The sequence below is a fragment of the Strongylocentrotus purpuratus genome, unplaced genomic scaffold (genome assembly GCF_000002235.5).
Source record: "Strongylocentrotus purpuratus isolate Spur 01 unplaced genomic scaffold, Spur_5.0 spur5_scaffold_7, whole genome shotgun sequence".
Taxonomy (NCBI): domain Eukaryota; kingdom Metazoa; phylum Echinodermata; class Echinoidea; order Camarodonta; family Strongylocentrotidae; genus Strongylocentrotus; species Strongylocentrotus purpuratus.
The window spans coordinates 3,638,381-3,653,940 of record NW_022145613.1 but is presented as its reverse complement, the minus strand read 5'-3'; the positions used below and the strand labels follow the sequence as shown (position 1 = coordinate 3,653,940).

The 15,560-nt window shown below is 36.1% G+C and overlaps 1 protein-coding gene across 2 annotated transcripts; it reads right to left on the bottom strand.

Moving 5' to 3' along the window:
* Window positions 1-1,792: 1,792 nt before the first annotated feature.
* Window positions 1,793-15,209, bottom strand: LOC105445040. 2 transcript variants are annotated; one of them, XM_011680046.2, is made up of 9 exons: window positions 14,594-15,209; window positions 12,810-13,031; window positions 11,679-11,783; window positions 10,249-10,518; window positions 8,925-9,119; window positions 8,053-8,157; window positions 6,901-6,966; window positions 6,342-6,432; window positions 1,793-6,219 (listed from the first exon to the last, which is right to left on the bottom strand). In XM_011680046.2, exons 1-9 carry the CDS (start codon window positions 14,673-14,675, stop codon window positions 5,268-5,270), a joined length of 2,088 nt encoding a protein of 695 aa, XP_011678348.2. In that variant the 5' UTR covers window positions 14,676-15,209; the 3' UTR covers window positions 1,793-5,267. The 2 variants fall into 2 exon arrangements, with proteins under 2 accessions (XP_011678348.2, XP_030830515.1); XM_030974655.1 differs by having other exon boundaries at window positions 10,249-10,512.
* Window positions 15,210-15,560: the final 351 nt, after the last annotated feature.

Sequence of the window (15,560 nt, the reverse complement as noted above, 5' to 3'; positions counted from 1 at the left end):
ATTTTGTTATCATAACGAATCAAATTAATATATGATTAGTACTAGTACAGAAGAATCGCTTTATTTAAAAAGGCCCAATCAAGTAAAGTACACAACATTGCTGCAAAATAATAGCCGCTCTTTTGTACCAAAAAGTAGAGACTTTGAAGTCACATTAACATTGCATCCACATTCCACAAACAATAACTACAAAACAAATCCATCGTTTTCTTTACATTTTTCAGAGATAACAAATTCTTTACAAATTCACGCATTTATATTGAAACATAAATGAACACAAGTCATGCGCATCGATATAACCTTGATCTACACCATGTACATGTACAATAATTGTACATGTTATAGAAATGATGTTATAGAAATGGCTGCATTTGCTTCAAAAAGTATTTTGAAGCAAATGCAGCCATTTCTATAACATCTACTTATTTCAGCCATTACTACTCCGTTTTCTTCCAGGTGGTAACCATTTCCAATTAAACGTTATTTCGATTTATTCCCAGCTTGAAACCTTTTCAGCAGTAGCTGAAAGTACAACGGCACAATTTACAGTACAGAAATTTTGACACTATTATACTACTTCCACTTGAGATTGAGATGAAATTCCCGGATTACTGATTTTTACTGATTCAAGAGAATTTTCTCAAATGCTCCGAATTTTTTCTGACTGAAGGAAAAAGACACTAATGTCATTTGGGAAGGCATTAATCTTCATTTGCCACACAGGTGAGGTAAATAGGCACCGGGCAGGAATTAATTCCTTGAAATGCATAGAGCGGTGTAATGGCAGCTAGGCTAGAGCCGGGGTAATTATAAAGTGCGCCTCGGAATAGAATTCCAGATAGACGGCGTTATAGAAATGCCTATTATTATTTTTTATTATTTTCCGGATATTCCCCTGATTTCCAGGTGAATCATTAATACTCATGGAAGAAAAATACTTCAACGTGTAAAGACAAAAACAATTCAGTATTGATCAATACAGTACTTATGCTATATACATTATTAGCGTCATCCGAACGTTGGGTTCGCAGGTATTCTTTTCAGCACACCCTCCAAATATTGTTATATATGGTAACATATTTTATCACAAATTTACTTCACATATGTGTTTTTTTCTTAAACAAAAACAAATGAACGACACGATTCAGCTTCTTTCTTTTTGTAACATCAATGTGTGTTACACATTTTTGATGGCAACTTATTTGGAAGGCAGAAATGGAAAAGACACAACTGGAAATCACGTGAGCAGACACTTTACTTTTAAAGAGACCAATCATCAACATAATTATAACAATATTAAAATCAATCACTTTTTGTTATTCTAAGCAAGCAAACTATTATAATTCATACCAGCATCAATCATTACTCCCCCCCCCCCCCCCCAACTCAGTGATATTTAGGGTACGCATATGCGTGTTCCCTTTTTTTTTAAACACCCCCCTAAGTCCGGTGTGTAAAGTCGATACGGGCCGGATTTTTGTGTACCACGAGCCGGACTTTGGTGCGTGCAAAGTACCCCTTTACCGGACATTTTGGGAACACGCATGCGGTACTTCCGACCCCGGAGTGGGGGGCAGGGTCATTACTTATGTAACAAGAAATTCAAATGTTAAATACTCTCATTAAAGAGAATATTGCTGAACACACACCTTTAATGCAACCCCATGCAGGATGTAATGTAAAGTTGCGAGTCCTTCACACCCTTTCTATTCAACCTTTCACCCGCAGATAGTTGGGTATTTTTCCGTTTTTTTTTCTTTTCATTGTATTGGAACTTTTTTCTTTTTTTGTAAAAATGAATTTATTGATAAATATATGCTTTTGAACAAATCAAACAATCGTACACAATCGATTGAAATAACATCGTAGCATCTTAACATAGTTCAAATAAAGCATGTTTCGTTTTCTTAAATAACATGAGTGTTTTAAAAAATGCATAGCTGTTTTGTTTTACAGTACTTTTCGATCTTTAATCGGTTATGGATTAATCTTTTGAAAATACAAAGTATAGAGACTTCATGAACCATGAGTTTGCGATTTTCTGCTTGCATAAATGTTAAATAAACTGCGTATTTTGCATATATGATAAGAAAATTTAAACTTTTAAATATTTTGTTTTTCAAGTTATAACCTTCAATTAAAACGAACTTTTCAAAAGAAAAATTAACATTGTAAAGTTTTCGAATTATGTCTCCAAATTTTAACCGAAACATTCTTGTGTGTTTGCATTTTGCAAATAAATGGAGATTGTCGTGGAACTGATCATCATATAAACATAAGGGATTGTTACACAATTTCCATTTGAATAAATTATACCTATTTGGTAATAAGTTGTGTAATAACTTAAAATTGAATTCTGATATTTTGTTTTCTTTCATAGCTTGTAAATTAAATGACCATATGACTTTCCAGTCGATTTGTTCTGTACTATAGGATTTCTCGGTCACTTTCGTAAGCTTTTCATTCGTTTTGATACAAACTTCATTCAAATTCGCGAAATAAACTGCCGGCGTGTAACTTTCATTCAAAATAACACTTCTTTCATTTGATTTACTTATTCGGTCAATGGATTCAGCACTTGTTTCATTCAATTTAACAACCGCTTACAAATGCGCAATTTGCATTCATTTTCGTCAACAATGGCAAATCGGACGTCTGTACCATTCAATTTCACTTTGGGTCATTCTAAATAACAAAGTTTTCATTCAAATTCGCCTATCTTTACAAACCTATGGTATACATGGTATATGCACATGTTTCTCATCTAAATTAAACAAATGAGTTATATAACATGCCTAGATGTCTTGCCCATCAACATGTAGAGGGTTAAACAACTCTAGATAAAAGATTGGACATCATCTTACTGATGTTCTCGTCACTGACTTTATCGTACCCGGTCGTCTTTTGGAAGTGATATGATGTAGACGAACATGATGATGTCATGCATGATGTAATTATGTTCATTGAAATATATATAACCAAAACAAGATTTCAGATTGTATGTAAGTATTCTTTAGTTTATGTCCACATGGCATTAGCTATTGAGATGTGCGCGCAGTGAGAAAACAATGTATCAAACTCATTGATGATTGTGTAGCGTGATCGTGATTGTAATTGAGATGGTGATTACGATTGTGATTGTGATTCAGTGTGATGGTGATTCAGATTTTGATGTGATTATGATTGTGATTGAACTGATACTCATAGATTGTTCTTAACATGTTCAATACAGACGAAATATAATTTACACAAATATAAATGGCTTCAAAGAGGTTACGAAAATCGAATAACTTATCAAAAACATAACCAAACTAAACATTAAAAATAAACCAATGTATAGAGTATTGATACCACCCCCCCCCCCCACCATTATGGTACGCCACTCCAATAAATATAGCCGTAGTCTGTAAACACACACTTTGCATGTACTTATATCATTGCATATTCATAAAAAAGACACTCTTGCTTAGTTCCATGCTAATTCTATATTGATATGGCTAGATTTTATCTACTTAACACATGATCGTTCAGTTGCTAAATAGTGAGGATTTAGTGGGTATACATTTACACCCATAGTGAGGGCAAATAACATGTTTGTTGCTTACCAACCCATACAATTTGAAATGGATTTAACATGGAACTAAGCTTGCGGGGGTTCTATATATGATCATACTGAGTAAGATGTACATGTTTAATTTGTCTGCAAAACGTGTGAAACTGTATGCAAAGAAACAAATTTGAATTCACGGAAGACGCTATTACGTAATCGCGAATCGTCTCGCTTTAAATTGAATGACAATTTTACCAAAAAGAAACACCTTTTAATTTGAATGAAAATGAAATGTTTTTGAATGATCGTTTTAGGAATTTGAATGCTAAAAAACGAATTTGAACGAAAAATAACAGCTGCGGTGACAGAATCGGCGAAATTGAATGAACATAAAATGAATTTGTGTGGCCAGCTTACGAAAGTGACCGAGAAATCCTATATTATATATGCATGATTTATTGAATAAAGAATATGTTTATATTTTTTGTGTTTATTACAAGTTTTAGTTGGTAATTTTAATTCAGACAATAGTGCGCTTAGAAACACCTGTATTAAGCGCCTAATAAATGTTATATATTATTATTATTATTATTTCTTCCAATTTTTCTTCGATTGGAGGTCTAACAATTGAATAAATAGACAACGTAGAGTAGAAAAACTTCTACTTTCGTTTAGTGTTAACATTCATTAAAACATTTTTCATGACACCTTCAATTTCTTCCTGTGTCGCATCATCTACATGTACCTGACTTAACATATTCTGTTTCCAAACTTTGGGAATCGCATTTACTATGATGTAATATTCTTGAAATAAAGAAGCATGTTTTTTCTCAAATCTTTCTTCAATTTCTCTCAAAGACATAAGTCTAGAGTTTTTTACGACACCATTAATTTTCAAAAGGCCTACATCAAACCATTTTTTAATAAATAATACATTTTTGTTATGATCTCTTATATTTGATTTAATGTAGTAAGATTAATATCCGGTGTGATAAACAAAACTTAAATATATTAACAAAGAAATAAAAGAAACGTTGTCATATCCGCAAACGGGGGCGGGTGCTGGTGGCACAACGTAAATGGGGGTGGAGTATATCACTTTTCGTTCAGATGCATAATTATCTCACGAAAAGACATCTCTCAGCTGAAATTATTCAATTCGACCGGATGGTGGGAAGGGGTAGGGAACGCGACAGTCCCCTTTGCCCTGTCCCCTGGAGCACTTGCTATATACCCCCTATCTCTGCACCCCCCCCCCCCCACGTAACCACATAAGCGATATAATATTAAATTATTTATATTGAAAGTGTCGCAAGGGTCAATCTTTATTCTGGGCAAAGCTATACAACAATGATATAGAAAGATACACGAAGACGAGATAAAGCTCTTCATATTGGTCAGTAAAATAAGTGAGAATTTATTTTTTTAGGCCTCCTATACGCAATGATGGAAATATGCGTATACTGGTGAAGATGTTACATTTCGCTTGCATCTACAGCCTCCTTGTACAGATAATTATAGTCAAATATGTTATTTTACAATATTTCTAATTAACATGTGATTTTTTTTGCATCAAATTTATCAATGAAGCAAATAGACTGGCAGTAAATCTTCGACTATAACATAATATAATTATTTTGAATTAAGAAATATTATTTTAGGCCTTTTCAATTAACCAATCAAATCTAACCTTTGTCTTGCCAGAGAGGTAAAAGTTTTACAACTTTTTCTGGACAGTAGCATAACGAGGGAAAGGTTTCTGCTTCACAGCAGCAGAAGTAGTGCCATTGTTGGTAGAAGCAAAGTTTGATGCAGGATCCCTATCATTATCAACTGCGGCATATTCATGAATCATCGATGACGTATCGTCTGGTCGCACTACAAATCGTTGACCATTACGTCCATCGGTCGTAAGCTCACTATCGTCGTCGTCAATGTCGTGTACGGCGTCGTATCCAGCGAATTTGGTCTGCGTCCGAGAGTGTGCTGGTTGAGGCTCGAAGTCATAATATTTTGCTCCAGGCGGGACAATCCTGTCTGGAATGGGACAATCGGCTACTGCATAATCGCCAGTAGTAAGTTCTGGCTTTATTTCATAGTATTTTCTCGAAGCATGACCTGTTTGTATCGCTTGGTTGTCAGCAGGTTTGTAGAGTATATTATCAATAAGTTCTCCGTCTTGGTGGAAACCTCTAGATGCTTGTTCGTCGGGGGAGGCATACTCGGAATCATTCGAAGGAAGATCGTAACCATTCGGTAACTGTCGGAAGTTCTGAGTGTTTTCGGTACTTTCGACTGGTTTGTAAAGAACATTGTCTATGAGTCCATAGTGAGGGGTATCATTTGTTGAACTTTGATCGCGTTCGTGTTGATTCGGATCTCTTCGGATATTTCCGGCCGGTTTGTACAAAACATTGTCAATGAGTCCATACTGAGTTGGATTTTGAGATGAGTCCTGATCGAGTTCGTATTCATTCGGACCTCTTCGGACAATATCGGCTGGTTTGTATAAAACATTGTCTATAAGACCATCGGTGCCTACTGTGCCTTCTGTGATTGTATTCGGTTCATAGTAACTCGGCCCTTCGTTGTTAGGAATGTTGTGAATACTGTAGCTCATATTGTTGAACTTGGATTCTGTACTCGTCGGTTTTTGCTTCATTTCAGATCTTTAAAACAATGAATAGAAAATAATTGCACATGAGTACATACAAAATGTCCTTTTTTTTTTTTTTTTTTTTTTTTTTTTTTTTTTTTTTTTGGGGGGGGGGGGAATGTACATCATACTTACTGTGTTTTTCTCGTTCTCTTGAAGTACATGAACAGAAGTATCGCAAGGACCGCAACAATGATCACACCGACAACCGACACTGCTACTGGAACTAGATTTAAAACAAAATAGTCAGATTATGGCTCCACTTTCCATTATATCCTGCCCTATTTGAATGTTTATATATAATAATAAAATAATAATACAAAAAGAGCTTATAAAGCACTTACCACCGAAGTCCCTAAGCGCTATAACAAACAAAATACGAATGATAACCAATTACATATTAAACAAAACAAAAAATAACAAATAAACCTACTAATCATCATACATATGAAATATACATCAATGTAAACAGAGTATTAGTTAATACCGGTAATCAAAAGCAATTTTAAATAAATGTGTCTTAAGACAAGTTTTGAATTGGTTGACCGTTTGACAGTTTGTTGACATGTAAGGGTAGTTTGTTGGTAGCCAGGGGGAGGGGGGGGGGGGTGAGTTTCCAGGAAATAAATTCCCCCTCCCAATGGAATGTTGCCCCCTGTGTAACATACCTAATAATAAACAAGTATTCTCTTACCAACTAGTGATTTTGTTTCAGATCTGGCTTCCATGCCCATGTCGACGCTTACCGTTGACGAGGCCGCTGAAATAAGATATGAAAATGAGGTTGAAATACTAAATGTTAACAGCATAACAAAGTGAACCTTGATGTATTCTATAAAACCTCTACTTACATCGATCGAAGATGTTTAGTTTACAATAACGGTGATAGTGACAAGCTATTCGAAAATTACTGATAATCAAAGAATACTGTTATTGTAATATCGAAACAAACAATGACATGAATAACAGTAGTAGTAGTAGCAGTAGTAGTAGTAGTAGAAGTAATAATAGTAGTAGTAGTAGTAGTAGTAGTAGTAGTAGTAGTAGTAGTAGTAGTAGAAGTAGTAGTAGAAGTAGTAGTAGTAGTAGTAGTAGTAGTAGTAGTAGTAGTAGTAGTAGTGGTGGTGGTGGTGGTGGTGGTGGTGGTGGTGGTAGTAGTATCAGTAGTAGTAGTAGTAGTAGTAGTAGTAGTAGTATAAGCGGTAGTGATCACGACAGTAGTCATTATACTCGGTACTGGCAATGGTCAAATAAAAGGGATAGTTGAGTTCTGTTGCAGAGGGCGCTACACAAAATAATTTTTTTGTGAGATAATGAAAAACTGAGTGTCAAATTTGAAAGAACATAATATTTAAATGACAAAATCATCTTTGTTTGATCAAAATCGGTTCAGAGACAGCTGAAATATGACGATTTCTAATACTTGTGTACCACCACAAATATTATATATTTTGACAAATTTGAAAAAACCCTTGAAAAAACGAAATAACACATTTTACGTCATATTTCAGCCAAAGCCGATGTTGGCTTTTTGTTGGCATTTTTGTGTTGCTTATATTACGCACAAACAGCCGGCCCATGTATTGTTATTTTTAATTAAATAATTAATTAACGGTCACCATGTTTTTTTTAAGTGGAGCTGAATTGGTATGATCGTATTGGCTAAATTTCACACATTTTTAGGGTCTAAAATTACCTTCATAGCAATTGTATGTTCTAAAAGGGTACTGATATGTCATAGATAAGAATAAGAGCAATAACCATGCACTTTGAAGGCATTTGCGGTCCGAAAACAGAACTCAACTATCCCTTTAACTGTTAATATGATGAGGATATTGTTTTTTACCTGTCACTCGATCGACCCCTGTGCCCGTAAGAGGGGGTGCCGTACTCCTTCCTGTAAGCTGCGTTCTAGGATTATTCGTAGTTCCTGGTTGAACCGTTGTACCATCTGAAAGATATGAAAATAATCATATATTATATTTCATGTTTTTGTTTGTTTTACTGTTCATTTGAATAGCCTTATTTGTTCCCTATTTGTTCGTTATTTATTTCCCTCCCCCCTCTCTCTCTCTTTCTCCTATTCGCTCTACTTTCCACCACTCTAGATTTATGCATATCCTTTTATAAAAATATGTTATTGCACCTATATCTGACTGTATCTATCTCATATTATTCCTTACTTTATAGTCTGTGCCCTCTATCATTTTCCTTCAAGTATCCCGATTATTTATTAAACATTTCTTTGTTGAATGAAAAGAGAACAAATTAATGAATATAGAATTCATGTTTCAGCAAAAACGAATTTAAATCCCCACAGCACTACGTATAGCTACTTGCGCCCTCTATATAGCAAACAATGCCTAACAGGTGCATGTTGGTTCCCCATGGTCCTCTTTTTCTTATGTTAATTGAGAGCTGATGTGATGAGATAACCACCTGTCAGTGCCCTTGCAGGGATGTATAATCCCTCCTGATCAAACTAGTGCAGAGAGTTTAATAAACATCGGTCAGGTCAGCCATGAAAAGAGAAGGATTTCATTTGCGACTTATCCTTATAGTTTTCATCGGACGAGTAATGGAGATTAGATGAAATCGTACACGATGTGAATATAGACATGATAATATAGGATAATATAGGAATATAGACATGATAATTTGAATCTTCAGAACATTTCAACCTTTAAAGCCGACATCAAAATGAAATCATCTTCATACCTACACACGAAGGAACGGTCCCATTCCATTTAAAGGAACCAGGTTCACCTAGACATTGCAGTTCATCATCGCCCATCAGCCGTGATCCACCACTACAGTTCGCCCTCACTATGTCACCAAATCGGTACCTTCCATACCGGCTTCCATACACGTTCAAATTAACGCCGGAGATCTCGGGGCAGAATCCCGCTGAAACTGAAGAAAAAAACAGTGCCTCAATCAATCATGCTGATTTAGGCAATGGAGGTTATTCCTCTCTGTACAATGTAAGCAGAGGAGGACAAGACATTAATGCCAATGCTCATATTTTCTCTTTAAAGTCACCTCTTCCTTAACTTTGTTATTATTATTATTGTTAGCTTTTAGCGTTTAAACACAATATATTTCAACGTAATCCATTAATAAAAGCACGAGCGTGTACACTTGATTATCTATCAGTATAAAGTATTGTTAATATAGTAATTTATTTCTTCCTATTTTTTCCAGCTGCAGTTAAGTTTAAACCAGCAGTGAGTTGAAGTGTAGCCCGGGACACCTTTTTGTAACATCAAATTTTGTCAAAAATTGATATGAAGCTACGAAATCAAGATATTGTCAGGTTGGTATTTAATGAACCCCGTTAACATAAAATCGTATATATCTACTGGCCCTATTAGGAGAGAAAGAACAAAAAGTTGACTAACAATGTAAACAAAGCGGCGCTTAAAGGGACTACAAGTCCCATTTGCAGGCCAAAAAAATAATGAAAATGTTAAATGCCAACGGCATTTGAAAGATAATACTATTTTGTTTGAACTTCCCTGAAAATAAAAGGGCTTAAAAATGTCTTTAATTGGGAAAATAACAACCTTAAGTTGTCAAATCGACTTTAGTGATTGCAATCACTAAAGTAATAGTCTGATTTTCAGACCCTTTTACTGAATGGTTGTACGTTTTGTGCTGCGCAAAGATTCAATCAGTTTAATTTGGGCCATTACAAGAAGTGGGTTATTGATGTAGACAAATGACCCTTAACAGGTCATTTTATGTATGTTATTAACAAAGAAAAAAGAAGTCAGTCAGTCACTCAATAGTGTCTGACAGTGAAGTCTAGAAGGTTTCCTTGCATTATTTGAATATTACGACACTGCTAACGTTTACATTTCACAGATAGGGAATACGTGACATGTTCATAATTCCTGCAAAGTTCTACAGAATTTGATGTTGGCTGCAAATGGGACATAGTACCTTTAACTCTATGCAAACTGTGTTTTCAATGTGATGTCTGTGCAAACGTTCATCAACTGATCAATGGCACAGGAAGGGTTAATTATTTGATTCTTACCATTAAAAAAAACTGTAAAAATATCGTTACCGCCTCCGCACAGCTGCCTAGAATTACCAGCACATGGTCTGTCACAACCACTGTTTTCTTCATTTAAAATGGAAGGATCGTTGAAACAGAAGCACATTTCATCCCTCTGTGCAGCAAAGAGGGTTTCTTCGTCCCGACATAGCGCCCGACAATCGTCGTTGCTTTCTATCTGGTCCATCTCTTTAATCGTGACCCTGTCTCGTTCTGGCTTACGAATTCGAAAGCACCCAGGCTCTGTATCTGAGATATTAAAGGCAGACATCGTCTCAAGTATCTAAGATGATTGTGATTTACACTATGAAAGTAAACGTAACTTTGTTTACCGACAACAAAACACAATACACCATAATATTTACAATATTTCAAAAATTATTCTGCCAACATTATGAAGATTAATCGTGACAAACCAAGTGAGAGAATTTGTAAAATTGCCAGAAAATAGACAAACTAATGGTTCCACTAGCCCTATCATGTCTATTATTATTGATTCTTTCTTTAAAACATGAATAGATAATAGACATGACATTTCTAAAGCCCATCGCACACTATACGAACCTCCTGCGATTCGGTTTCCGAAGAAATGGCAATTATATTAGATATGCAAATATAAACAAACATCGTCTTCCTGATTTAGGTATTGAAAAATGCTTAGAATACTAACAACCGGAATTGTGTGGATTTAACTCTTCCAGTCAGTACAAAATTAATGACGAATTAGCTTCGAACTATATCAATTCAATTTCAATTTCAATTTATTCAGCCAATCATTAAAAACAATTTACAATGACACTGGTACTGGAACAATAATTATAACATGATGACAGGATATGGACCCCTGAGAAGCAGAGCTTGTAAATGGGGCCCATTAACATAGAATTAAATACAAATATAATTAAAACATGTTATAACAAGCAACAACAAAAAAAAAAAAAAAAGAAGATACATGTATATTCATACTTATAACAAAACAATAACAAATATCTTGCAAACACACACAGCCATACTCACTCACACACCTACACACACACACACACATACACACACGCATCCGCACGCACACGCACACGCACACACACTCACACACACACACACACACACGCACACGCACACATACACACTCAACAATAAACAAACAAACAAATAAAAAGGATATTTTTAGAATGATTAATATAACATTTCGTCACACATTGACGATTATATGCAGTGTCTATATTTCTCTTTGGCCCTTCAACAAAGCCTCCATCCCTTTTTTCCCATTAACTCCCTTTTAAATTTTATTATCTCCTTTCAAATAAAGATTATTTTGTCTCTCTTTCTTGTTTTCCCTTTCATTCCCTTCCTCCCATTTACTCTTGTTAAATCATCATGATTATGATTTTTTTTTGCTCTAGTTCACTTACTATTGCATGTAACGCCTGCTGCTTGCACGTTCCCCGATGAGCAGTCGGGTACATATTCGTCGCTGTCGCTGTCGCCACTGTCCGGATATTCACATTCGAGCACACCTAAAAAAATAATATAAAAAAATGAATTATCAAAATGCTTATGAACTATAGTGTAAGAATTTCCACATTCTATCGTCATGCACTGTCTTTAAACGCCTTTATTCAAGATATACAATATATATATATACCTGTCCAATGTGAACAGCCTCCAAATACCATTATATCCTCCAACATCTCCAAGGCAATGTGATTGGAAAGGAAGGGGAAAAGGAAAGAGAGGATAGAATAAAAGGGGTGAAGTATAATAGATGGAAAACAGAACGCACATTAATTTTGCAAGAGTGACCTTTGGCAATCTCAAGATCAGTATAATAATAATAAATAAATGAATAAATAAATAAAAATGGGTAAGTCCAAGCAATTTTGACCCACATCTGAGGTTATTAATGTATTTATTCATAACATTTAATCTTAATATTTAGTACCATATAACTAGAACTCAGATCAGACCAAAAATGGTTAAGTGACAAAAATTGTCTGACATCGATCCAAGTTTATATGACTCCATAATACAAAATGACAAAATATACCTTGTACTTGCTCAAATGCTGTGAAAATAAGAACTTCATTATTGGTATAGGCGTAGCTAGCCGGACCAAAAAGGAACCACTCCCCATCCCCCATTCATCCGCCATAAAGGTCATCCATGGAACTTAAGGGTCGGGGCCGTATAACCCCACCCTTAATACAGTACTCAGTGTGTACCCCTACCCACGTACGGACCTGCCCCAAGAAAAGTTGAACGCCACGGTCAGATACTGTGTCCTGCACTCATGCGCCAGACTTCTATACTGACTCAAGAAGAAGAAAACCCCATTATGTGATTCTGAGGTTGTGTGTGTCCCCCTCCCCCTCCGTCCCCGGGCTGGGCCACTACGCCACGCCCCCCCCTCATCTCTCCGTTCAACATGCCACGGCTACGCCAATATTTGGAGCCATAATGGCCAAGAAGTTATGGGACCTGATGATGATTAGGGTCTCAAAGACATTGGTAGTTTTTTTTGTTAATCTAGTTGAACACTGTACCTCTTCCTTGATTGTCAAGTATGAACACATTGTATTGGCCTTTTCCAAATCTAGAAGCACCAGGAGCAAAGATGGCGTTGGGGTAGCCTAGCTTTTGGCATACCCAGTCTGCCGAATCGATTGTCCAGCCATTGTCGGACAAGACTCCATCTTCATAGTCATCGTCATCTACCTCAAATTCAACACGACCTTCATGTCGGGAGCTCCCATTGACAAGGCGAACTGATGGTTCAAAGAGTTAAAGGTAAAAATTATGAATGGCCAGTCATCTCAATCCACAAAATAACTGTCAAATTAATACTTGTAACTTGTAAACGTTTCAGTTATGAAGGGTTACGCTGGATATTGATCTAAGTTCAATGCAATATGATGATATACTTTAAGCAAGATTAATAACATTGACACATAATCAGTGTGTCTATATAAACACTGTACTCAAAATTGAATTAAGGACTTTAACAAATGATTTATTCTAAGTGGGTACTTTGTAAGTAGGTGTCAAAATATACACAACTGTGCTAGATAGTTAATCTTGTTTTCTCGTACAAAACACAAAATTGACAAAAACAACTACAATATTGCCGGAAAGAGGGGGGGGGGGGGGGAGATACCTATTAAAACCGCAAAGTTCATATCCTGGAAGTGCATTGAGCAATATACCACTCACGTGAACCAATTCCTTTCGAATGCCCCCCCCCCCGGGGGGGGGGGAGGGGGGAGGGGGGGGGGGAGGGGGTGGCGGATAATCCTGTTTTATTTCAACCTCTTTAAAATGAGAACTCGATGACAATTATATTATGTTGTTCGTCTCTATAATGGCTTTGTTAAATATAAGAAGGAATTACCATCTAAAAGTTTCCCGCACATTATTGTGCACACATCTTTAGTTTCTATGCCAAGCCTTGATTCTAACATAAAGGTGCAAAAATGACGAGCGACATGAAGGTTACGTAATCTTGTAACGCTCATGTATTTTGTAGTAACCCACTCCTTTGACATTCAGAGAGGTCGTTTCCGCTCTTTCGTAAGGTCATTTGATGAACAAGGAAATACCATAGAGTTATATAATAACACATAGTTCTATTGGAAATACACGCCAGGGGCATACAATGAACATTTAGATACCTAGACCATGAATTGAATTAAAATAAAAAATCACGTTCATTTTATTCCGAGACAGAAATGGGCAATTCCGCGCATTGTGTCCAGTGTGATATTGTCCTTTTCCCATTTATTTCATTCAAAAATCTAAAATATTTTGATCAGTGATACCAGAGTAATATTTTAGTTAGTGGTCATATCAGGAATTTTTCATTTTGTATGAAATAAATCGATACATGTCTGTTGTATGGGACACATTGCCTTTTTATGGAATCGCCCGAATAACCGTCTGGTTTGTTGGTGAAGAGACTTTATATTAATCAACCTTCTGACATGTCTAAATAGAGGCGATCAGTGAAGCCATACGCCCACCCCCCCCCCCCCCCCCGACAAAAAGGTACAATAATTATGTTTAACACAGAGGAATAATAAACATTACCAACATACGTCTAAATAATATACTACTGACGCCAAGAACGCGGAAAACAAGGTATGTGCTAAAATAAAGTATCAATGTCATTATGATTGTTATACACTTCGGGCCTTCATGTATTTAGTATTTTAAAAAAAATAAAAAATTATAATATAGCAGCGCTTTTTGTGATTTAAAACAGTCCATGTTCCATGTAACTACTGCTATACAGTCTGAGCATTAACCACTGTTAAGGGATTATTATACTTACAGGGTGATAAGATGTAACCGTCCGAGTAGAAAAAGAAACATGATTTCAGAAACACCAAAAGAATCAGATAAAATGCTTTCATATTGCTTCCTCCTTCAATGGTTATACAACAGAAGGCCAATAATTATCAATCAGGTACATAAGATTATCTCCTGAAATGAGTAAAAACAAAACGGCAAGAACGAAGATGAATGGATCAAGATTAATGTGCTGCCATATCCATGTGGATCAGTGACATTTAAATATCGACAATCAAGTTCTCTATCAACCTAAATCAGTCACAGTTTGTGTCCTAAAGATAGGTCTTGGAATTAAAGAGCAATCATCCACAGTCCATAAAAGTGAAGTTTAATAGTCACATGGTATGCGGTAATTAGTTCGATCTGCCAGCTTAGTAACTACGTACAGTATCACAATGTCCAACGATTATTTTGTTCCTGATCACTGACAGTGTTTTCCAGTCAAACGTCACATCATGACGTTCCGATAAACGAAGTGCAGTATTTTTTTTCTTCTAGTGTCAGAGATAAAACTGGTTCCTTTCCGGCTATTTTTTCGATGACGATGACACCGCTAAACGATGTCACCTGAGCGGGAAGTTGATCAAAATAGATGTGTTGATCTACTTAAAATGAACCTTTTCTGCCCTTTGTATTGTGGGAGCTATAATAGCCCCCACCCCCATCATTTTCTTTCCCTCTTTCTCCGTCCACGTGATCTATGCTTCGTTCTGTTGTCTCTTTTCTCTGCCCCCTCTCTCTATTTCTCTCTCTCTCTAATAATTATATGTCTCTGTGTCTCTGTTTCTCTCTCTCTCTCTCTCTCTCTCTCACTCTCTTTTGCTCTCTCTCTCTCTCTCTCTCTCTCTCTCTCTCTCTCTCTCTCACACTGTCTGTCTGTCTCTCAGTGCCTCTCTTTCACAATCTGACTTTCCCTGTCTCTCTCTCTCTCTCTCTCTCTCTCTCTC

Coding starts and splice junctions, on each gene's coding strand:
- LOC105445040 (XM_011680046.2), bottom strand. CDS start 14,675: ATGAAAGCATTTTATCTGATTCTTTTGGTGTTTCTGAAATCATGTTTC. Junction 9,120..10,248: donor TTTTACAGTTTTTTTTAATG/GTAAGAATCAAA, acceptor TTTTTTCTTCAG/TTTCAGCGGGATTCTGCCCC. Junction 6,967..8,052: donor AGGGGTCGATCGAGTGACAG/GTAAAAAACAAT, acceptor ATCTTATTTCAG/CGGCCTCGTCAACGGTAAGC.